The following is a 26,111-nucleotide window of genomic DNA, read 5'->3' as shown; positions in this document are numbered from 1 at the left end:
ATATGGATGAACGCAGCAAGCCGCCATTTGCACTTACCAGAAGACATTAATTCCTGAATACTTACCTAAGTGATTCCATTCTGCACAGCACCTTTGCACCCTTTCGAGTTCATGACACACTTTAATGACCCTTCCAGCGAATGGGCTTCACTACACTCGCTCTTGAGTCTACCGTTACCACTGCGCATAGTCCTTACTCATTTTCCTGTTGTATGTGGGCAACATAAACCAGCATGAAACTGTCATCTTTAAAGAAGAGAAGCACTGAGGAGCCTGCCACTTGCGAAATTTAGTGCCTGCAAAATATTCGATAAGGCGACTTTAGCCTCATTCATGAAATACCGAGCTTGCGAAATACATGTTTATAGCAGATGATAGATCTTGTTAATCTCTTTGGTGCCATTCATTTAAATCAATGCAATTTAAGCTTTAAAGATGAAATGCAGTAAACCTTATTAGTGCCCCAAAGCACACACAGAGAGACATTACCAGAGCTCCTTTAATAGCGCAGTTTATACACTGACTAGGGATGAAACACACCAGATGACACTGAGAACACAAGGACACTTGAGATTTGCAAGATAAATGCAAGCATTACATTAGGACTTATAGTGACGCTACATCTTAAGGTATTTCACTTTGTACAAAAATTCATATTGGTGGGCCAGTTACACTCATGGCAACAACATGCTGCTAGAGGAGGGAATGTCAAGAGAGATGAGAAAGGCTTGTGAGCAATATCTTCAGACCATTTTTTACACAAACATGTCGCAAGACAGCTGTTTTTGAGACAATGAAGCAATCAGACTTGCAGGTTGCTGCACAAACACTGCATGTTGAACAATATACAACCATTATTACAGACTTGGACAGAACGCTGGGAAACCATCAGGTCACTGTAAGTGCAGTGAACTAGTGGGATCATTCAGTGTCTTTCATATGACAGAGGCGATCATTACAGTCAGGGACTTGTCAATTTGAATCCCAATTCAAATCCCAAGCCAAATTAAACCAAATTACAAAAACAAAAAAATACAGGATAGATCAATGACAAGCATTGTGGAAAGACAGCATTGAAAAATTGATGTTTACGCCATCGTTCGTAATGCACTAAGCACAGTGGGAACTGGGCTACATGTGTAGGCTGTACTATTTTTTAATGAGTAACATTTGCTGATAAAGTGCGCATGCAGAGCCCAGGTGCTGCAAATTTCCTTATGTTTCCACCATGCTTTCCATCACCCGCACCTGATAGAACAGCCAAGCTGGCCAAGCGTGCTTGTCCTGCAAGTTCCCTTCCCCCACCAGCTTCTACCGTACTTTCCCTCTCTGCTTCTTCACCCCTCCCCACACCAGCAGTGCGAGAAGGAACTTTGCAAATCCGTGGCGGAACAGAAGGTGTCCCATGAGCAGTTTTTACTGTAAAGCAATGGGGCAGCATCCTTTAAAATCATACTCCTTGAAAAAAAGCATGTTTAAATACAGTTCTTTCACAGCGCACAAAATATTTGCACATATTTCCGAAGGTGCTGCTCTGCCTCTCATTCTGAATTCAAGCAAGCTCACTGCCTCTGTCACAGACCTGTATGTGCAAATTGCCTGTTGAGAAACTACTGAACACTGCACACCATGCAAACTTGCATACTACAGTGCATCCACTCAAGAGGACCTCATGATTCTACACTCTGCTTGGAAGTTCCTGCCATTAAGCAATTAGAAAATTAAGAATAAACCTTTCACTGCAAAATCCCGTTCTAACAACTCACTCTTCACACACTTCAGCTGAAAAGTGCAGAGACATACTTTGATCCCAGTGCTCACATTCACTTCATGGTGCACATGCACACACCTTTGATTACTGTGCATGTTGTTTAACATCCTGGAATACACAAGGACTGCCTCCAATAAAGTGAAGTGGACAAAGGACACAAGCATAGGTGGAAATCAACAAAAAGAGGTAGGCATCAGCCTACTTTGTCAGTAGTACCCATGCAGTGAGAACAGAAAATTAACATTAAGTATACTTTCATGAATGAAATGAAAAACAGCTCTTCTAGGATGCTGTTTACCGAAATTCACAGAACAAAGCCTTTCATTTTCCACCCCAAATTTAGCCGCATGAACGAAACAAAAGGTTTTAAGCTCAGCCTTCGTATCAAACGGAGTTCACCCCCAACAGAAAAATGAGCTCGACAATTGCTAACATCAGTGTAGTGGAATGACCAAAATCTTGCTACCGCTATGATCAGACGGCAGCACAGCCACATCATACACTGCAACATGTTCAGTGCCATGAAGCCTGAGCTACATGAACATTTCAAGCATGAAGCTTCTCAAGCAGCAAGAAATTGCAGTGATCAGGCAAGTCCCCCACTGTATGAAATAAGTGTAAGAACTTGCAATACTATTACTGCAGTAGAACCCCGCTGTTATGTTTCCAGGTGCTGCATTTTCCTCGATGCTACGTTTCCGTGACCCGGTCCCAGGAGCCCAAGCTCCCATAGAAACCCATGCAATACAATCTCTACTGTTTCGTCTCAACAGAGGCAGCTTTTCCGCATGCTATGTCGCGAATGTCACTTCGCGCTAATGGTTTACCCTATGCCGGCATTTTGACAGCCGAAGTTTCATGCATGCGTAACAGCGATGTCAGGCCAGCCAAAGCAGAACTCTAGTCCAAGGCACCTGCTCCTGTCCTCTTCACTGATTCCTCCCTTCCACCAACAGCTGCTAAGCAGACAGTGCCATCGCAGTGAGTTCAGGACATTCTGTGCAAGCGAATGGTTGCAAGAGCCACTAAGCCGAGCAGAGTCCAGAGAATCATGCAGCCCATACTAGAAGCAAAAGAAAAGGCAAATAACAATGTACTTTTATTTTATGTGTGCTTCCTGGCTGGTATGTTTCTTGTTCATGGTCCCGTGAAAAACCTAACGGCAGGGTTTCCTGCAACAGTCCTGTCACAGCCAACGATGAAACTCTGTGGCTACCCTGAATAAGAGTACCTTCTTAAACAGGTCCCTGGATCTTTTCTGAGATGTTAGCTGTCTGCTGCTGAGAATATCCATGCTCAGAATGCAGATACAGCCAAAAGCTTGCCAATGATGAATCCTGTATTTTTCCTCCACAGAATTGACCTGCTCACTGAAGTGCTCTATCACAACCATTTCAGTTTAGTTCTACAAAGGTTATTTGAATCTTTTCATATAACTGTCTGTTAATATTGGGGGCTTTACTCTGACATTATGATTTCCCAACAGGACTGGATTATGTACAACTTTTATTTTTCACTTAATAAAAGAAAAATATTAGCAGCGAAAGTGAATTGGAGGGTCCCATAGGCATGACAAAACACAGAGGGAGTAAAAAAACTCAGCGCAACATCTTTCTGTATCAGTAGTTCGGAAGGCATGCTACATGATGCTCATATACCATACGGCGCAAGTTTACTAAGCCAAGAAAGCTTCCCACATTCTGCAAAATGTCTATATGGCCAACATTACGCTGTGTCAGCCTTCAGCGGTGCTTACATGAGCCCCTCAATAGCTCTTGTAATGCACTTCCCACGCCATGCATTCATGTGGCAAAATAAAACACTGTGCGTTAAACAATCCAACATCTGTCCTGAATATTACATTTGCCTCAATACTAGGAACCAAAACAGACAAGCAACAAAATATGCATGCAAGGCATAAATGTTTCAAATAAAATTCGTTTTGATCAGAAAAACTTCCTTACAATCAGCTCGCTGCATGCTCAAATGTACATGAACAGCGAGCTGAACACAAGAAAACAATTTGCTTCCATGGTTATGCTATATCCTTCTATCATATGGTTGACGGGTGCAAAAGAAAAAAGGCCATAAAACAAAACATAAGAACGTTCAGACATTCCCATTACACTGCAACAAAGTTCATTAGTTAGGTTGTAAATAGTATGCACAATGTGAAGAGGGGATGTAGCAAATAAAAAGAACCAATTGATGGTTTGCCAAAATTAACGGTTTTTCTTGACCCTCAAAGCTAAGCTTGACAACAGTTAGGAGACAACTGCAGCAAAGCAGTATAAACTGAATGCAATATTTCAGGGGTACAAGAAATGTAAAAATGTCGCAGCGATGTCACTTCCCGGGGGGGGGGGGGGTTCATGAATTGAACAATCAGTGCGAATCAATCCCCGATTACCCTTGAATGAATAACAAACTGCTCCATTTTTTCAAATGGATCCCGACAATCAAAACAGCTGTCCAAATTAGTGGGCATTGATCAAATATATTTGCCCTTGGCTTTCTGATGGAAATGGATGGGTACCAACGCACTGCGTAGAGTTCTCTTTTCTATAAATGGCTACTGAGCGCACAAGAATAAACAGCTTCTCCGCAAAAACAGACCACTGTGAATTGAATGACACGATGAAAGTATATTAAAATTCTTGGTGAACTAAAACAGGAATGACTTAGGAAAACCATTAATTTCTGCACAATGGCATCAACAAAGTTACTGACACACATGAGCCAAATTTCATTACATTTCATGCACAAATAGACAAAATAGCTTCAATGGCCATGTCCTCTCCTTCAGCTATTCTACAGCAGAAACCTTCATTGAAATTCGTTACCGGGACCTTGGCATCAGACAAAACAAAATGAAATGGTATGTGGCCAGCCAAGCTGTCTACATGATTTCTCAAGACACATTTGGTGCAGTTCAAGTTTAGTTGCAGGGTTCTGTGACCACAAGATATTAAGTTCTGGGTTACGTGCTGTTACAAAGTGGCTTGGCCCAGTTATGCGACTTCACTCAGTTACCTACTGTATTCCATATGTTGTAACAATATTCACGTCTTGTTATGTAGGCACCACACAGCAGACAAACAAATGTATTCCACAAGAGGGGAGCAAGCTTTAGCAAGTTCACTTTCACTCAGCGTATGAGTGCAAAAGCATGATCCAGAATACACTTTTGCGGTAATTTATCAGTTCATTTGTCTGGGCTACGATAAAAAAGGCAGTAAATAGGCAAGAGGCTTCAGCCCCCAGGTGCAAAACGTCTACAAACTCTTTTCTGTGTGAAGAATGTTTGCAAGAATGGTTGGGCCTCCAGTTAAAAACGGCGCAAGGTATCTCTAGGTGTACAGTCACCACGGCAAGCAGCTTTGCCCGGCATCTGGGGAAACCATTTCTGCTGCACTAGTCGGCAGAGGTTTAAGCAGTAATCTTGAGCACAAGGTGCTAGTGTTGACCTTGATGAGCTATCCCCAAGCCTACACTCTGTACATCTGATACAAGCGCATTCTCATATGTTCCCTATTCACTTTCTCATCGGTAAATGGCAGCTTCAGATGAATGGACAGGCCAAGGTTCACGTCAGAGAAGCCGCAGTTACAAAAGAGCGACACTGACCACATTATTACTTCGCACTCGAGAAAGACAGCATGCGAGGATGTTTGGCAACACTGCGAGGACCTGCCAACAGCCATGGCTTGCTCTCTGCTCGACACAATGATGTGCAGGATCAACAGCGTCCTCCCGACAGCTGTGATCTGTTCCAGGATAGCACCATGGCAAGCAGAGTGTGGCATGCCATGTCAGTGGGGGGAGCAGGCATCACTTTTTCTTGCTCTTGCCCAGGGTGAGCGTGTGGGAGGAGTGGCTCTGCACCTGCTGCACCAGGGCCTTTTTCTCGTTCAGCTGGCGAATCTCGTCCTCGAGCCGCTTGCGATCTTCCTCGAGCCTGCGCTTCTCCTCGGCATGCTGCTTCTTCAACGCGTCAAACTTGGCGTGCAGCTGAGGAAGAACGGAAGGACAACATTTGCAATTAAAACCATCACAGCATGGAGGAAGGAAAGAACTCAGGAGAGGCCCTGACGTCACTTTTTGTGAAGCCGCCCCGCAACCGGAAGTTGGCTCGGCTTTCCTCACTATCTTGCTTCTCCACCCAGCTACGGGGCAGGGATCGCGCGCGGCTCGCAAGCGCTTCTTAAAAGAAAGGTATAAAAAAAACCGCGCCGCTCGCCGCTACACTCCTACACCTCCCTCCCCGTAAACACGCACCTGGACACAGACCGGCGCACAGGTGCGGTGAACCTTTTCCGACGCCAGGCGAAGAAAGACGACATTGAGCGCCGCTTGACATTGCGCGCAGCTTATAGCTCACTCACCATCCTCCTCGGGCTACACCCGCCGTGTGGCCTTCGAAACGCAGCTCAGCATCGCCGAGAGCGGCTTCATGTTTCTGTGCTGCTTGGTGAGGTGCGAAAGTTCGCTGATAAAAACAATCAACGCTTTTTCGTGTGTCGAAGCGCGGTTCCGGAGTGCCACCTTTTCGCGAGATTCATTTCAATGCATCGATCACTCCGCGTAACGACACCAAGTTTGGCGAACAAAAAATCTAATGAGCGGTTATTTGCTGCATTTAAAAGCAATCTTAGATGCGTGCGTAACGTCACGACGCCAGGCATATAGACTTTAACACGCAAGGCCGAACACACCGTGCCGAAAGCCCGTCCACCGCCACCGAGAAACACTCGGGCCCCTAGCAACGACGCTAACGACGCCGTACGCCGTTGCTAGTGGCCCGAGTTTTCTTAGCAACAACGACAACGTTGCTAGTGGCCCGACTTTTTAAGCCTAAATTTTGACGTCACTTCCGCCACATTCTCGTCAATGCGTTGGGAATACGAAGGGCCTCTCCTTAGTTTTCCTTCCTCCATGCATCACAGCAAAATGCAACCACTTCCAAAGATAAAAGATTTACCTCCAAAGGGGAACACTTATTTGCTGATTAAATGTTTGTTTGTTTTATAGGGGCTTAATGTCCCAAAGTGACTCTGGCTATGAGCGATGCCGTAGAGAAGGGCTCCAGAAATTTTTACCACCTGGGGTTCTTCAATGTACACCGACATCGCACAGTACATGGACCTCTAGAATTCGAACGCCGCGGCCGGGATCGAACCCGTGTCTTTCAGGTCAGCAGCCGAGCACCTTAACCACTGAGCGAGCCACTGTGCCAGCCGCTGATTAAATGTGAATTAAATAGCATAGCCAGTCCCTATAGACACCCACACCATAGACACCCACAGTGTGACCCACATCCATAGTGTGACAATTCGACTCCTGATAGCTGGCACAAGCTGCGACTATCAATCCTGCGTTAGATCTCACCCAGATTCAACATGATCATTCCCAAATTCAAACGTGATCATTCCCAGATTCAAACATGATCATTCCCGCACTTGTCAAGACAGTTTGGGGCTGACAGATTTTGGACAGAGATTCAGCAATTGTAAAACTGCGTAAAGAAGACAGGATGAGAGGAGACACAAAGACGCACAAACAAAGAGTCTTTATGTCTCCTCTCGTCTTGTCTTCTTTGCAGAGTTTTATAATTGCTGAATCTATGAACCGACTAGCCCAACATCTTGTCTTACTGTGACAGTGTCACAACAACAGCATTAATGGGCTCCTTATTCTACTGCGTAATAATGTGCTGAGCTGTCAACCCTTCCCCATGGTGGCGGTTGGGCTGGATAGCAGATACCCTCTCCCCCCCTCCCACTTTTTTTTAAAACAAAATTTTTAAGGCGGAAGCCTTTAATGCCTCATCGTTGTAAGCAGGAGTTGTCGACAGAAAATGTCACGCTTTTCAATTGGTCGAAATGCTCGTGACGTCATAGTGCGCGAATTTCAAATGGGGCCAATTGTACTTTGGCTAGTAACCATGCAACCAATCAAAGGGATCGTATAGTGATGCTCCAACTAAGTGGGATTGAGTTTAGTTAATTAGTTAATTAATCAATTAACCTAATTAAGATATAGGAGAATGAAGAGGTCAGAAGACAGAGGAAAAGAAAAGAAAAGAAAGAAAGACGCGCGTCGCAGCGACAACAGCGTCCGCGGAAGGAGACGCTGCTGAAACAACAGATAAGTACGAAGCCGCGTTCGCTCCACCACCACGCACTTCCCCACTCAGTTCGACGTAGCTCGTTTCATATACGTTGTCGAACATCCTAGACAGTTCCAACATTTGACAGGTGAATGACAGAACACGATGGATAAAAATACAACGATATAAATATGAAATAGCCTAATTAACCTTCCTAGTTAGACCGCATAAATCAATAAAACCGAGAACGAAATTGGTCGAGTTGGGGAATCGAACCAGGGTCTCCGGAGTGCGATACGAGCACGCTAGCCACTCCGTAATGCCAGCTGAATGGTTTGGAATGAACAAAGGCGCGTCTAGCTAATACGGCGTCTTCGTTCACTCCCATCTTCCCCCTTTCCCTTACGGCGAGGTGCAGGTGTCCACCCAGATATGCGAGAGAGATACATTTCCTTTCCTCAAAAAATAAATTTACCGTCCAGCAAGGCGTACAGCCGAATTGGCGATGGCGTTCTGTGGACTCCCTGGCAGCGTTGCAAGACGCTGTCGCGTTCCACTCTTACAGGCGAAGCTTAACATGTTAACCACACGTCAGTAACACACGCAGACAGCCAATGGACGTGTCATTCGCTGGTAGCACTTGAATCATCATTCACAACCACATTCGTGGCAGAATGCTGTACTCAGGCTTTCGCCTTGCACCACTTTAGTCACCAAAGTGACTCCTAATTTTTTATTTACGGTAATCCCTCATCAACCTCCTTCCATTCATTTAAGCCATTTATACTCTGCGGCCCAGGCTGAGGCATTTTATTTTAGCTTTGCCCTAACTTTGCATTTCTTTGTGTAGCTTCTGCGAAATAATCACAAACAAACAAGAATTCTGATTGTAGAGATCATGTAAACTTTTCTTAGTCTGACTTAGGAACTATAACCACTATTGATACACAGAATACTATGTGGAAAGAAAGAATGGAGTACAAGTAGTATCTTGCCACTAATCTAGATTGACGCCTATCACTGCGCAGATAACCGTGTGGAAAGCATGAATGGTAAAGATTCTAATCACAAGAGGTCCTGTAACTGCTGTTCAAATTCATTAACAAAAGCATGGTGAGTCTGGCCAACTGACATAACTCTTTTAGACAGATGTGTTAAACGAGCCTTGAATGCCCTCTGGAATAAATTCCCCGTCAAATTCTCATAATAAGCTTAGAAGGTTCCCTTGCTCCTTTTAATACACGTTCCAATTACCACAGCTAGACATTACCAGAAAGCAATTGTAAAATCGAAGCAAATCCACGTCTACCTCGCAGGCGTCAGACTTGACAAAGAATAGTCGACTCTGGTGACCATGTTTTGGTTATATATTCTGAAAAATGTGGCTGATGAGGCTTTGTAGTGAGGCCCCCAACATAAGGTGCGCTAGCATATGAAGGGACCGCGTCTTGGGGCATGCGACACAACCAAACGCCCAGCGACAGTCAGCCATCAGGAAGACTTCTCCGCAGTGCTTCCATCAATGCAGCGAGGATTACTATACTCAAGAATTAGGGCGTCCGCGAAATGACGTTACTCTGAAGCCTTTGTTAGGACGAAAACAAAGAGCAGCACAAAATAAAGTTGGTTTGGTTTATTAAGGTTTAACGTCCCAAAGCGACTCGGGCTATGAAGGACACCGTAGTGAAGGGCTCCGGTAATTTCGACCACCTGGGGTTCCTTAATGTGCACTGACATCGCACAGTACACGGGCCTCTAGAATTTCACCTCCATCAAAATTCAGCCGCCATGATAAAATAAAGTGGCAGCATTGAAATTTACTGTCGAAGCTGTAAGATGCTGGGTGTTCGGGGCCACTGGCTATAATTTTTCACTGAGTGTGAACTACATTTTAGGTGAGGATAGAGTCGGAGCAATTCGCCCTACAGGCCACATATCATACCACCACACGTCATTCTTACTTCTCAAAGTCTCGATGAGTTAAAGAGGTAAAACGAAGTGCAGGAGGTTGCCAGTTATGGCACCCGAGATCTGTTGCAACGAAATATGCCTGTGTTCACTTAGGTTGCATAATGAACTACTTTTTCGGTGCGGACTTAGCCTGGGAGAACAGGAGCACTAGCTTTGGCAACATTGACTGCTATGTATGAAACGGAGCACACATGGCAACGGTGCACGAACATACAAGTGGGCCAAGCTTGGTGGCATGTGACATGGAGAGCAGGAACGCAGCTGGCCGCTGCTCTTCCGTAAATGACGACAATGCGTTAACAAGCGGGCCGAGCCTGGGAACATGCAGTCAACTGTCAGCATTAAAAAAAAAAAAAAAAGGATGACAAAAAAAAAAGACTCCAGCTAGTTTTGTCGTTGCCGTCGCCGGATTAGGAATGCTGAAGTTTCCTCCACGCTGAGGACAACATGAGGCTAGAAGTTCACAACCACTACAAAAGCTCTCCATACGTCACATTAACAAGTGCTGACCATGAGTAATTAAGTTAGTGTTAATAAATGCCTCTGAACTTCACCCTAGAGTTATTTTTCTAAATCTCAGTGGCTTTCGATGGCATGTGTTCTGGCACAATACGCTTTCTGCCTTCTAACACTAAAAAAAAAAAAAGAGAATAAATATCAATCAGGTTTTACTGCATAAGCAATACATTGTACTACATCATATTACCAGTACAAGCTTGACATTAAACATATATACATTACATTGTACATATTACATTACATTGTACATATATAAACACCTGTGCAGTGCAAATGTGATGATAGGTGATGACCTAGGTTATCAAGTAATTTATGGCAAAACTGTTAAAGCTCCCTGGAAGGGGAATGGTCGCTTCTGAGGTTTAGTTTCCAAAACATAGATTTAGTTTCTAAAACATCACTGTTATGCCCACCCTTCGACGAATTAAAAAAAGCCACTTTCTACCGCTCAGATCTGTGCCACACAGACTTCACCTAAATTAGGCCTTTACGGTAGCTGTAACATCAGCATAAAAGTGGCATTACTTTGCAAGAACACTGTTTTCACAGGTTTTAAGTGACCTTTCATCCCAACGTGGCTCAAACATGAAGAGCTTGATTCAGCAGATACAAAGTGGCCATACTGAAAGTGATCAACAAACTAGCACCCTGGCTTTGTTCTAAGTAAGTAGGTGCTTATACGAAGTCAAAAAAACATTTTCCCCAAAAACTAATCTGTTTTAAGGCCTACCATTTTGATTACATTCCCTTAAAAAGTAAGGCAATAAATCAATAAAAAAAAATACATTTCTTGCTGTTTTCATGATCTTATTTAATGGGACACAATAGTCCTTAACTCTGTGCTCTAACCACCCATTCTCTCTGAAGTATGTTATGGGGACCTGCTCCCGCCGGCTGCACTTTGGTTAGCTTCGCTGTGATGCACCCTCCTTAGCTTGGTTAGTTACCTTAACTAACAAGGGAGGGCGCGGGTGTCGCAGCACCACAGATGGCATGATTGCTGCGTGAGCGGGGGAGACGGCTCTCTTTGGCTCAGGAACGGGGATGCGCGCTGACGTTCGGCGCGAGGCTCCGCTCTTCACCGGCTGGCGCGAAGCCTCGTGAGGAGGAACGTTCCCCGGCATCTCGTCCTGTCCGACCGCAGAGTATCCCTTGCCCTAGTGTGGGCGAACATTCGCTCATAACCTTGCTAGTGAGTCGGACAACCTCAATTTCTTCGTATGTTTTGTTGCTAGCTGGCGTTATTGTTGTTGCAGCAATCAATGCCTTGTTTGTGTCAGCCAGAGTGTCATTTTGTTCCCTCAGAGAGCAAGACCCGCCGTGGTCGGCGTGCGCTCGGTAGCATACGCGACCACGGGGTGGGGTCCTGGTGGCTTTGAACTGTTTGAGCCGCGGTTAATCAGAGGAGAACGTATTATCTCCCCAATTAGAACCCCACAACGTAGGAGATCCTTACCTCCTTTTCGGCTTCCTTGAGCTCGGCCTCTTTGTCTTTGACTCGAACAACAAACATCTGGCGCATCTCATCTTCCTTCCGCTGAAGCTCCTGCATAGGGGGCGGGGAGGCACACAACAAACACAGCCATATTTCACCAGATAATGGCTTTTCTCCCCAACACTGGAAGCAGGAGCAAGCGCAGAGAATGGAATGAAAGTGTACCAGCTAGTCTGCCCTGTTTTCAGTCACCCAAGCTGAAGCCAAACAGTGGATGACAGGAAAGGACAGAAGCAAATCTTACCAGCATTGCACCACAGACTGCTACCAGGCTGCCACCAAACACAATCAGGCTCAGTGTGTAAACACTGGGTTACAAACAAGGTGCGAACGTAAGCTTATATAGAAATGTTATGCATAAAAAAAAACAGAAAAGGCAATAACGTGTTTAAAGTGAGTATAAATCAAATGTGATGACTGCAAGCAAGCAAAATCAACTGATGGAGAACCAGACACTAAATGTGATGAACTCAACACTTATTTCGTTAAATCAGTATGTCGAGAGTTGTTCAAAAACATGAAATGATTTAACCCTTTGACACGCTATATACACAGTTGTACAAAAAGCGAACTCACAGCTTTTTCTGAGAGTGGACTGCCCCTAGCAGTGATTTCTTCGTTTCATGTGAATTTCTGCATCCTTCATCTCTCAAATAAGCTGTTTTAAGCCACGTGGTGAAGCACAATTACATGTTGTCCGCCATTTTCATGCAGACATTTCACCTCCATTTCAAGCATAAATCTTCAAAATAAAATAATTTCCATAATCTTTCAGGTGTTTACATGATAAGTTGCAGCATTTCATGTTGCTATTTCATCAATTATGACACTCAGTGCGAAATTTTGCATGTCGTTGCAAAAAATGAACTGCTAGTATTTTGCACTGAAAAACTATATCTTTCTGAAGGCCTGAATATACTATTTAGGCAGACAAATATTTCATCTTGACGTAGACAAAAAAACGGCATGTCAAAGGGTTAAGAACAGAGACAAGTGACAGAGACGATAAATGCTCTTCCACACTACCTCAAGCAAAAAGAAGCCAATTGGATCACACAAACTTTAATTAGGCTGCACATCCAATGACCACAGCTCATGCCATCTGTTTCAATGTCTTGCAGTTGATCTCTGTTTTTCTGCCTTTAATTTTTGCAGTCCCGTCGAAAACATGTTGCAGGGCAGAAGAAAGCCCTTCGGCCTGCACATCATGTGGCTGCTCCTATACTCAACGCAGTAGTATCAGGAGTCTGTGGAAACTCACACTGAGATGCTCCTGCCGCTTCTGTTCGTAGGTCTCCTGGAAGCTGACAGGCTTGTTGTCAGTGCCCACATCGGAGAAGCCCATCTGCTCCAGTCGCATGCGTCGGTACAACTCGTAGTGCCGCGTGTGTGTCTGTTCCCTCAAGTCCTCCATGTTCGTCCGCAGCAGCATCTCACGAAGCTTCACAAAGTCACAGTGGTTCTCGTTCTCCACTGCACAAGCAAGCAGACATTAGTACTACGTTAGCACAAGGGTTCTTCCCAAGCTTCTGGCCCAGGGAAACCACAACAGCTTTGAAAAGGCACTGAGAAAACCCAGTGTGTCACGACTTCCATCCCTTCCCACCTGACATGCATGCAAAAAGGAGCATGAAGACACACAGAACCTCAGGAAGTGCCTGAATTAAATAAACAATGACTCGCTGCACAGCGAAACAGTCTACAATGAATAGTTACAGCATAGTCGGTCGTAAAAATAAAGTGGGTAGAGGAAATGTGAGGGCCGAGTGCTCGGGGATCCCCAGAAAGCCCTCCACAAGAAACCTCAGGGTTTCGCGGGACCCAATTTGAGAACCCCTAAGTTAGCAGAATGCCTTAAACGTAGTGTTAACCAATTTACTTCACCAGCATTCCTTTATTATGAACCAAATTTAGCAGGGCAGCAGAAAGTCAGGTGGACGGGTGATATAAAAAGCTCGCAGGGATAACGTGGCCAGTTAAGGTGGACAGGGTTAAATGAAAATCAACAGGAGAAGCCTCTGTCCAGCAGTGAATGTGGTTAGGCTGATAATGAATTTAAGCACATATTAATCTCTAGGTCGCCAAGTTCAACTATGCCTTACCTTGGACAGTTCCCCAAGGATACTGACGTGCGCGAACCATCTTGTTCCCCACACGCACAAAATCTGTGCTTCCAACCACAGCCAGCGGAACATGGGCCTGTGGTTTCAAGAGAGTACCGTATGACGCTTTTGCGGAAATGAACAAAGGACAATGCTTAAATAGATAATAATCACGACAAGAAACTGTACTTACGTTCATGCTCTGATTTAGCTCGGCTGAGGCCTCGTCATCTGTCGGGAACTGGTAGATCTGAACTCCATTGCTGACGAGCTCGCTCATTATCTGCATGTTGATGAACGAAGACAAATATTAAAATCTCTCTTGGACCTCATACTGTCATGTATGACTACCCCATGCCAACTGAGATGTACTACTATCTTTGCCAAAAGTAACCAGGCTGTCACGAACATGGAAAATACGGGCTGGTGGCCGAGCGGTAATGGTGTGGTAGCCAGCTCTCGTCAGCTACAAGGGTAACCTGCATGACAAGAACCTGCGCCATCACTATCCTCCTTTAGATGATGGTAAGTCTCCAGATAGCATGAGAAACCGTAAGGGCAGTCCGGTTACTTTTGGCAAAGACTGCACTTGTGTGTAAAAGTACAGGCACACAAGGCCAAGAACCTCACTAAGTGAGGCTAATGCTAGCCTTGAATTCAGAGGCAATGAAGAAAAATATGTCAAATTATATTGCCACATTAATATTCAGAGATCAAAAATATGCCAGAGTATTAGCAGCTAGAAAATTACATAAGAGTCGAAATATACACAGGCAGCAATCCTATACCAAAATCCAAAGCCATTTACCTCGGGGCCCTTTTATTAAAGCCCAGTGCCACCAACTTATGACAAACTGAATGTAAGTACACCCCCACGTACACAGCTTCAATACAAAGTTCAGTGTAAACATGTTTCCAAATTACTATATACCTGAATGCCTAGAGTCACAGTGCAAGAGCTGTCCAAAGGAAAAGGGGACACACATGTACAGTCAGGCCGAAATGAAATGTGAACATGCATGTGCCATTTTTTTACCGCGCAGACATTCCTTTGCAACCAGTTTATGAATATATAATTAGCCAGCTCCAACACACAGAAACATGAACCACTAGCTGTATACAATAGCTGAAAGTAGAGTGGCAAAATAATGTGTTTTGTTCATAGGTGCTGTTCCTGTTACATTCTGACCTTATGGTACACCTACAAGCCAGTATTCAACGAGTCATTGTCACACAGTCATAAAAAAATTACATTGTGGGGTTTAATGTCCCGAAGTGACATAAAGACCATGAGGGACGCTGCAATGGAGGGCTCTGGATTGATTTCAACCACTGGGATTCCTCAATGTGCACTGACATCCCACAGCACATGGGTGTGCTTTGCGTTTTGCCTCCACTGGAATGTAGCCGCCAGGGCCGAGACCGAGCCCTGGCCCCCTAGCTCGGTAGCCAGGTGCCTTAACCACCAAGACACTAGGTGGATTGTCACCTTACTGAAAAATTCTGCCATGAAATAAGGAGAGATTTGTGGAATAAACTATTGCTTTCATTCACCGCATCAGGCGTTCAACACGTGTTTGATGAATACCGAGCGTTGATTTCTGGTTTGTCGCAAATTCGCGACAATGAGCATTTGTGCCTGCATTTTTTCTCTTTGAGAAAATTCACTGAAACTCACTGTTCTCCAATGGAAAATCTGCATTTCTCCTGCCAAATCATGTATTCTATCAGCCGTTAAAGGTCCAGTTGATTGAGGACGTGCGTTTCACTACAGGATGCAGTTACAGCATCGGTTTGAATAGCAGCAGCAATGACAACCCAGACTACATGGGCGCTTTTCAAAGGGCTCCATGATTAAATACAGCCAGTGGCAGCATCCGCAATGGGAAGGAGCATGAAAAAAGCCTATGACACTGAGTTGTGACTTTGCATGATTGGAAAGACCGCACGAAATGGATGAGAAATGACTGCTTCAAAAGCACTGTACAGCCACTGTAACAGGGCATAGGTGACTGGATTCAAAGGCTAAACATTTATTTTGCTATGGAATGTAATGCATGACTCTTAAGCAAACAAAAGTTCTAACATTTTTTTGTTAAGCAAGCAGCTCCTCTGAGCTGGCCATCAGAAATTGCACAAGGAATGTAAAATGGGTTGAGTGCCCAGTGTAGCAGACTGCTATATTACAACAGTGCTAACACGTTTGTGAACCTCAAGCTTTGATGTGGGATGCAGTGCACTGTCTTGTACAACGTAGCAATAAAATTTTTTTTCCCTTAATTCTTTCATAATTTGGACATAAAAGGTTTCATCAATGAAAAAAAAAAAGGAAAACAGTGACTCAAAATGCACTTCAGGACAAAACAATAAGCAGAGAGATAACTTCTAATTTCCAAATAAATTAAAGATCCCACATCTGGACAAAACAAGCATCAAGCTTCTGCACGGAGCTGAGAAACTTCAATTTCATTCCACCTGCCCATTTCACAACATTCATAGGAGGGAAACAGTTTTGATTTTCAGCAGTGCAGTTTCAAAATGTTCGAGGTTACTGTAAACTACAGTGTAGTGTCCCATTGATGTAATGTCCCCAGCTGTCTAACAATCAAGCTGACCACGGACAGCAGTGAGCCGAAAGCAAGGCCTTTGTCTTATGCAATGCAGGCCTGTGGGATGAATGCAGTGTGCGCAAACAGCTGGATAAGATGGCAGACTGCTTGTTACACTTCCACCAAGAGGATTATAACCGGCGGATTATGAAAGGCAGCGTCAACCACAGCCATGATTGCAGCTACATGTGCATGTATAAGAGGAGCACAGTCCTTGAACAGCTGTAGCTTCCATTCAAATACTGCATATATGTACCTATAAAAAAAAAATGGCAGATGATTTAGATGATTTAGCAAATACCATTTTCACGCACAGAGTACGGTCGGCAGCGGGCAAGTTGTACTCTACCTAAAATCAACTACTATTATCAACTAGGTATCGATGTACTGACACTAAATAATCGACGCCTAACAGAATTATTCTTGTAGTTAATATGCATCACATCTCACTAGACAGGAATGAAAAAAATCAATTCTGAGCGCAATCATGTTTTTCTGTGTCTCTTGTATATGACATGCATCTGCCTTTTAAGATTTTCATCTTTGATAACCATGTCCTATTTCTACACAGTTTCCTGTTAAAACATATATGTTATCATAAATGACAAATCTGAGTAATATTACTGTCTTTATCACCCTTGACCAGCATCGATTACATGTTTTTTCTTTTCTTATCAGTGTACGTGCATGTACGTATCTTTTTTTATTTTTTACATGTACTATAGCCTGTCACTGCTCGAGGGGCGGACGGGGCTTTTGTCAAGCTGTAAAACTTGCAGCTTTTTCTCCGCCGCCCTTTTTCACCACCTGTATACTCTGTTTGTGAAATAAATGCTCATTGGTTGATTGATTGATTGGTTAGGCCAAACACGTATTAGGGACACTAGCACTTTGGGTTTGGTTCAAGGCTCAGTTTGCAAGGCCAAGTCGCAATGATAGGTGAAATCGGACTTAGTAAGCACCACCTAAGGGTATGACACGATAGTTGGTTGGTTTATGGGGTTTAATGTCACAGAGCGACACAGGCAATGAGGGACGCCACAGTGAAGGGCTCCGGAAATTTCGACCACCTGGGGCTCTTTAACGCGCACTGACATCGCACAGAACATGGGCCTCTAGAATTTCGCCTTCATAGAAATCCGACCGCAGTGGCTGGGATCGAATCCGCGTCTTTTGGGCCAGCAGCTGAGTACTATAGCCACTGAACCACCGCGGCGGCCGTATGCCACGATAGTGTTAATGGGTTAATGCACATATGTGCGGAATTGGTCACTCTCAACTTTACATGCATAGATCCCTGGGAGCCCTCATACCAATCCTGGCGCAGTGGCGCAGCAGTTAGGCTATGCACCACTGCCCTGCGATGGCAGGTGCTGACCCCCGTGGGGTTGCTCTCCCCAAGAAACCTTTAACGACCAATCATTAATTTGGCTGCCACCAGCCACTGTGGTCAGTTTGCTCACAAATGCAGAGGGCAGGTTGTGATCACATCACAATGGCATGTGACCTACGTGGACCGCAACCCAGTGGGCAGAGGGACCTCGCAGACATTGGCTAAGTGGAAGAATGAAACATCTAGTGCTAACGCACTAAAATTATGACATATCTGTCAGCTAAAATGACTTTGCAGCTGCACTGCACTTCAGGTCCTCCTCATTAAGAGTAAGTCCACCGTGACATCTTAAAAAACGTCCTTTGCTTGCTTGCCAATTCCGCTTCCTGACATTTGGTCTGTGGTTGGCGCAACACTAGAAAGGCATCAACTGCAATGATGAAGATGCATGGATACTAGCCCGAAAGTCACGGGCACCAGGAACAGAAGAATAAGAATTATGACAATATGCAGCAAGTCTTTGCATCCCTTTGTCTCCACCCACGTCGCGCGCATGCGTGTGTGTGTGTGTCATCTATGGCTCTTGTGCGCCTTCATTCTGGTCATCCCGTTACTAAATGCAGCGTATTCTAAGTACACCTGGTGCCGTCTGGGTACAACCACCACCAGTGCTTCTGCAGCTTTATAGCATTCTTCGCAGAAATTTCAAAATTTTTTTTTTCTATTTCATGACAAACACTGCCAGCAAGCTGGCCCAGCCTTCAAGCTATTTATTACATTTAGTAGCCATGGTAAGAAAAGCTATGCTATCAGGAGCATCTTTTCTGTCGGGCTTAAACAACTGATGCGCATCTTGTATCCTAAATTAGATTCAACCTACACTGTCAACAACAACAAACCCTTTTACAGTAAGTAGCACAGACAGAGGCATTTTATATTTACTTTTTTTTTTTACTACTGCTTCAATGCAGTATTTATCAACAAACACAGGTTCATTACAAAATGAATGCCACAATAAAAAGTGCAGCTCAGTCGAGAGCTTCTTGCTTTATTTCAATCTTTCACAGCTATGCACACTTAATGACGTTTGCCAATTGAATGTGGTTACCCCTGTTCAGTGAAGGCAGTGAGCTGGACACAATATGTGGGGATGGTTGCCTCATAGTGAACAGTGAGTTTTCCTTAAAGAAGCAAGTACAAAGCTCCCTGTGGTTTTCATCTGGACTTTATTACTTACAATTACACAATTTGCACTGCAGTATGGCTAGCTCTTCTGTCTTTGAGGAAGACGCAATTTTCTTTGGCCTTGAAACAAACACCGACACAACAGTCATGTACAAGCAAGCAGTAAAGCTCACCTTAATCTTGAATCGCTGCAGCTCAGTCTTGGAGATGGTGTCAGCTTTGGCAATGATGGGAATGATGTTCACCTTGCTGTCCAGCTTCTTCATGCACACCAGGTCAATGGACTTGAGTCTAGAAGCACACAGAGGTGAGAGGTCAACAGGAGGGGGCAACAGTTCAAAGCCAAGAACCTAACAGCACAGACCACATAGCAATTTTGACACTGCCTGCATACACAGAACCTTTGGCTGTACTCAGCATCACTGCATGCTACCACAATTCTGCAAATAGTTTCTATGAAAAGCCATCCTGGAACCTACTGTTTTTTTTGTTTTTTTTCGCACCGCAAATGATGTTTAGAAGAAACAGAAAATATTCTTGTTTTCCTCAATGTTTGCTTTGCTTTAAGGGGGTTTAATGTCCCACACCTACTCAGGCTATGAGGGACGCCGTAGTGAAGGAATCCAGAAATTTCGGCCACCTGGTGTTCTTTTAACGTGCACTGACATCGCGCAGTACACAGTCCTCTAGAGTTTCGCCTTCATCAAAATTCCACCGCCACAACTGGGATCCAACCCACGTTTTTCCGGCCAGCAGCCAAGTGCCATAACCACTGAGTCACCGTGGCTGTTTTCCTCAATGGTGGCAGATATGTTAACATAGAACGACCAAACTGAAGGAATGAGTGAAGGTGAATAATTGTGCTTAAAAAAAAAAAGCACAATGCATCCAAGCATTCTTTCATGCACATGATCTTTGCACGAGCATGTCAAAAAGTTGAAATTTCATGATAAAAGCAGACTTTTCAGGCTCCACTGATTTCTTGCAAATTCCATTCAGGACATTTGCTAAAGATACCCGTTAATAAATACTCTATCTGCCAACAAAAAATATTTAGGCATGTTAACAGCAAGAAAGTCCATACAGCAAAATAAAATTCAAACAAGTTCAGTAGCCAAACAGCCACTGATAAATGGTGCAAGGGTGTGAAGGTTGCAGTTTGTGAGTACAGTAACTCTTTTCAATCAGTAACACCAATCAAATAACTTTTCGAATTCTTATGACGTAAAGAAAATCCTAATAAGCCTGTCTAAAAAGATCTGCCAACATGCTCAGTTTAGTTATTAAACCCTTGGCACATTCAGTTGGGGCAAAACTTTATAATGTTTCATTTAGTTTCATTTGGTCCTCCGCCATTGGCCGCTACTCTCGGTGACATAGGCCGCGGGGGATGAAGTCACGCTGTCACAGCACAGATGCCGACGAATGGCTGAGAACGATGACAAGATGTCCAAGATGTCCGACAAGTTTTTTCAGTGCAACTTTCGTCTTGGGAAAGAAACTGTGCAGGGGATGCGTGACAAACTGGCGCAGTGTGGGCCCCTGTGACATGGCCGGACTGGATGTCGTGGGCGGCAGTAATGTGGCTAGTGACAGCACCATGTCCAGTCTGGCCGTGTCTTAAACTGGACATTTGTGTTCTACTTCCCGTTGCTCTTGTCACGATTGACGCCACAGCCAAGCGAAGTGAAAAACCAAATTAGGTGTTACAAAGTATGGCCCCACAATTTGACAACTGTATTCTGCCAAGTTCCCACCAAGAGCATCAATCCCATTAGCAGCAAAGTGAAAAGTGCACAACGTCTTTTGCAAGTCTTTTGCGATTGTCTGCTTTGCTTACCCATGCCCTGTGGGACAAATGAAGTAAAGGCAGGCATGAATACGGCTGTCATGGTACATTGACAAGTAGCGCTTGATCTTCAATTCTTCTTGGAGGTAGTTCTCAAACTGCTGATTGATGTAATCCACAATGGCCTTGAAGCTGCAAACAGCAACGTTCTTAAATGTATGATTATGCAATAACAGACTCGGTAAACACCAGAATAAAATGTCACCAGGATTAAACAAGTTGCAATGCAATCCTTGTTGATTTCTATGCTTTTTATGCTAGTGAGCAAATGTTTAACTTGTACTTATGCCTCACAAAATCTATTACATACAGCTAGAGGCCAAGTTGTGCCATCGTTACAAGAAGCGAATCACTATCGCGGGTGCACAGTATTCTTGCTTGTCAGTAACAGAGAAGCTTATCCGATTCCTTTTTATATATTAAATTATTGATATATCGAACTATTTTGCAATCCTCTTAGAGTTCAATACATCCGGATTCGGCTGTAATCGCCACTTCTTCATTCGTTACAATACTGGCACTTGAGGCATGCTAGCTTAAGCATTGTAGTGAATTAAAACAATAAAGGCATGGATTATATAAGTTTTTTTTACACCTCACACAACCTACGATGAACTTGGTGTCGTGGCCCTCCTTCAGCTGTTAAAACCAAAACAAACTACACAAGAGAAGGAATTCAATTATTAAAAATATAATAAACCATTTAAAATAGATTAAAAAATTAAACCAGGCTTTGGGACCCTCACCAGAATACTAACATCTATGTACTCATCCCACCCCTACCTAATAAGTCCTTTCCTGATTTGATTTGAAAATTATTTACCACTGCAAAGCGAATACGACGTGGTGATCCATGCATACTATGATTTTATGAATCATTACAAAGTAAAAAATACACAACCAAAAATTTGGTGTCTTTACTCCGTCAAGACCTATCAGCATTGTTTAGTTTTAGTCATGCTGATGACAGTAATCAGTTGAACTGAGATGTGAAAATAAATTTTTAGCAGAGAACGCCTGGAAAAATTTGAATCTTGACATCCCAGTCCCGAATGCAGAAAAGCCACAATACACTCAAATGCTAGCGAGCAGTACACAACATCAATCAAGAAGACTACAAATTGAAAAAGGTGACTGCTAACCTGTCTTCTTTGTTGATTTGATCTCCATAGCCAACTGTGTCAACAATAGTAAGTTTGAGTCTTACATTGCTTTCTTGTAGTTCTGAAATAGGAAGCAAAAATTTTAATTAGAGCCTCAGCAGTTTCAAGCCATGTTTGCAGAAAAAAAAATATAATAAAAACTGTAGTTTGATGCTACTCCGCTTCACTTTGAAACATATCAAACAGGTGCTGTCACTATACAGATGTGCACCTCATAAATACAAAGTATGTAGTAGCCAAGCACACTGTAACGAAGTACTTCATTTACACTTTTCTTTACAACTTCCATGACAAGATAAGATGAACAGCACACTACCAGGCGAATGATCGTACAGCACTCAACCAGGGAAAACGATCGTTTTATAATCTTAAAATCTTACCAAAAGTCTTTGGTTTCAGCACCACATTGGCTAAGCTATGAGGGCTTGGTTGGGTTTCAAATGAGCGGTTGAACAATGATTCCATCAAGGTTGACTTCCCTACGCCAGTTTCACCTGAGGTGGAAAAAAAAGAAGGTAAAGCATGTCACATGCATAAATAAATAGGCAGCTTCATTGCAACGTGCTAGCAGTGTAGTTATCAGTGCCACTCGCTCACTCTGAAGGGCAAAAAGTTGGGGGTGGGGGGGGGGGGGGGGGGGGTATTTTTTGCTTGTATAAGACTTTGGTTTTGTTGCACACATACCCACATGCATGTCATGGATGTCAGTGAAGCTTTTTTCTGGGGGTGCTGGGGGGAACTCGGCAAAATGGAGAAGCACATGAAAGAAGGCACACACGGTGCTGTTAGTGCATGCATGTGCATGCCTTCATTCATGTACTTGTGTATGCTATGTTTTTCAAGGTAAAAAAATGTCATGAAAGTTAGCTGCAAGTCGGTACTCTAATGTGCTCCTGGTATTATTTAAAGTCGAGTTTTGTTCTGCGATTTTTTTTTACCAAGGAGCAGCAGATAAGCAAGATCCACACATTGCTGAACTTCGAAACAAAACACATTGCAAAATTTGATCTCTGTCAGTGGCCGGGTTTTAAAAGGTAACAAAGGTGTAGATGTACAATATCTTTTATTTATCAAAAGAAAAAGTTATGTATGAAACCATCATCTATGCACCTAATTTCAGAGGCATTTCTAATTACAATGGCATGATACAATGGTTTATGATACAATGGTTAACAATGGTATGATACAATGGTTAATGTCCCAAAGCGCCTCAGGCTATGAGAGACGCCATAGTGAAGGGCTCCGGAAATTTCGACCACCTGGGGCTCTTTAACGTGCACTGATATCACAAAGTACATGGGCCTCAAGCATTTCATCTCCATCGAAATGAGACCGTCTCGGCAGGGATCGAACCCACATCTTTCAGGTCAGCAGACAAGTGCCATAACCACTGAGCCACTGTGGTGGCATGAGAACTGACACAAGGAGGAATGTATCAGGGAATAGCTATGTAATCCACCGGCGGCTATGAGGGACGCTGTAGTGAAGGGCTCTGGAAATTTTTACCGCCTAGGGCTCTTTAACGTGCACTGATATCACATGGTACATGGGCCTCAAGCATTTCGATTTCATCGAAATGAGACCGTCTCGACAGGGATCGCACCCACGTCTTTCAGGTCAGCAGACGAGTGCCATAACCACTGAGCCACTGTGGTGGCATGAGAACTGACACAAGGAGGAATGTATCAGGGAATAGATGGTGCGTGCTTCCTTTAGCATACAGGTGCTGACAAAACCCAAATGTCTGTTCACAGAAACATTTATAAGCAAAGCAAAACCAGAAGCCATCATGAACAAAAATGGTCATACATTCATTTATGTTGGTAACATTACATCTGCAAAGTGAAACTAGTGGTCATAATTTTTTTAACTGATTTTTGCGGGCAAAAGCAATACTATTTATGAGGCACACCTTAGTGAAGGGGTCTGCACAATTCTTACCTCCTGAAGCTCTTAGAATGCCCTGAAGTTTCATTTAATGGACATGTCTGCATTCTGCTTCCATCAAAGTGGAGCCACCACAGCCAGAACCAAAGAAGCAGACTCGTGAACCACTGTAGTGGTTTGGTTTTTGGTTTTGTGGGGTTTAACGTCCCAAAGCGACTAAGGCTATGAGAGACGCCGTAGTGAAGGGCTCCGGAAATTTCGACCACCTGGGGTTCTTTAACGTGCACTGACATCGCACAGTACACGGGCCTCTAGAATTTCTCCTCCAAAGAAATTCTAGCCGCCGCGGCCGGGATCGAACCCGCGTCTTTTGGGTCAGCAGCCGAGCACCATAGCCACTGAGCCACCGCGGCGGCCACTGTGGTGGGGCGCTGGTCCCATTATACCAATGTGAAACCAGGCCAGATTAAATGCAAACACGACTTTTTTTTACTGGGGCACAACACCAACATGTGCCCATATGATGAATATATCCTTTGCATAGAAACATGAATCAGGTGAACTGTTTACGGCAACAAGGTGAAAAATTATGTCCTATGTACAAGTGGCATTTGTATCTGACGTCGGCATCAAAGTGAATGCCCATATTATTGTCAATATGTAAAATGACGACGCAGCCTGCGGCTTGCATCATTTAGAAGGCATTGCTTTCTTAAGAAGCACACTGTTCATTTCCAGGTCATAACAACTGTTCATCTTGCAATGCAAGTGTGAGCTAGTCTTCTCCTGAGAGTATAAAGGATGTACGACGCTCAGAAGATATCAAATGCCTACTGAACTGCCTCTTGAAGAGTCTGAGCACTTTTGACTGTTTCAGTACACTATAAGATTGCCAGTTTCAATTATTGTACGTCACATACTGCAAAACAGACCAGGACATTACAACTGAAATGACCCCACTTGCTTCCTCAGGAAGAAATCCACATGGATTGATCTGGTTGAGGTTCACTTATGGCAAGGGTAATGAGCCGACAAAGATACGAGAAATGAGAACCTCGTTGGCATACATGTATGAAAGGAGCGAACAGTCAATAAAATGAAGGCAAGCATTTTGGAATGTTACTTTTTCACGGTGGTGTTCATTAACAGAAACCGAGAAAAGGAAAAAATTGGTGGTACTAACAACTGTATTCGTTTATTAAGATCAACGCTAGCTTTTCTTTGCAATACTAAGCAATCCCGGAATGTCTCGTGAAGCTTGTTGCAATAACGACAGCGGTTGCTGTCATGCACAGGAATACCTAACATATCCAAGTTTAAAAGTGGTACACCAAGGTGCTCGAGTGTGGGCCTCACCTATGCAAAGAATGTTGAAATGGAAGCCCTGCTGCACGGATTTGCTAACCAGCTGTTCGGGTAGGCTGTCAAACCCGACATGGCTCTGTAGCTTGAGCGTGCGAATGCTGTCATCGATGAAATTACCCTGAAAAACGAACACATCATGGACACCGGTTACTTGGGCAGAGGCGCGAAAATGGTCGGAGACCTCGATACTTACGACGGTGATGCATCACGTGAGCATTCAAGATTGCTAATTAGGTTACACACGCCAGCCGTTAAGAGCTAGATTCAGTTTGCGGTCGGGTGTTTTATCTGGCGAAGTCGCCCCATTTCCTGTGTGCCAATTAAAGCACTCGCTGTTCCGGGCGTGGCACCACACCGGCCAACGCCTACAGGTGAAGAGCACGTTCGTGGGACGGCGAGTTTTGTAAGCAACTTCCGCGTAAAAAACGCTGTCAGAACAAGTACAGATGCTAACGGATTTACCGTTACTTTGATAACTCCGCTAGGCTTACACGAGATTGACAGACTGAACGTAATTTTGAACACTGAGAAGAGATCGGGCATCACACTTACGTTAGTCTGTTCCACTTCGGCGGCCGACATGACGGTGAAGCAAAGTTGTTAGCTTTGCTGAGGCCAATCGTACAATTAGAACAGACTTGCTTATTTTTGACAGACGCCGCTCAGTAAGACAAGCGCCAAGCCGCGATTACGATCGAAGCGCCGCCGTGTATCTTTCGTAAGTCCAGCGACGGTGGCGCGGTGGCGCTAGTG

The 26,111-nt window shown here is 44.0% G+C and overlaps 1 protein-coding gene across 2 annotated transcripts; it reads right to left on the bottom strand.

Moving 5' to 3' along the window:
• Positions 1-481: 481 nt before the first annotated feature.
• Septin2 (septin 2) lies at positions 482-26,111 on the bottom strand. Of its 2 annotated transcripts, XM_089567005.1 has the most exons (11): positions 25,911-26,110; positions 25,350-25,476; positions 22,487-22,600; positions 22,086-22,167; positions 20,935-21,075; positions 19,268-19,385; positions 14,161-14,250; positions 13,968-14,064; positions 13,127-13,338; positions 11,827-11,916; positions 482-5,782 (listed from the first exon to the last, which is right to left on the bottom strand). In XM_089567005.1, the coding sequence occupies exons 1-11, from the start codon at positions 25,938-25,940 to the stop codon at positions 5,603-5,605; spliced, it is 1,281 nt and encodes a 426-aa protein (XP_089423131.1). In that variant the 5' UTR covers positions 25,941-26,110; the 3' UTR covers positions 482-5,602. The 2 variants fall into 2 exon arrangements, with proteins under 2 accessions (XP_089423131.1, XP_089423132.1); XM_089567006.1 differs by lacking the exon at positions 25,350-25,476 and having other exon boundaries at positions 25,911-26,111.

The sequence above is a fragment of the Amblyomma mixtum genome, chromosome 1 (genome assembly GCF_055824585.1).
Source record: "Amblyomma mixtum isolate Tamu chromosome 1, ASM5582458v1, whole genome shotgun sequence".
In the NCBI taxonomy this organism is placed as follows: Eukaryota; Metazoa; Arthropoda; class Arachnida; order Ixodida; family Ixodidae; genus Amblyomma; species Amblyomma mixtum.
The sequence above is the reverse complement of the archived record's forward strand: the minus strand, read 5'-3'. Positions and strand labels throughout refer to the sequence as shown.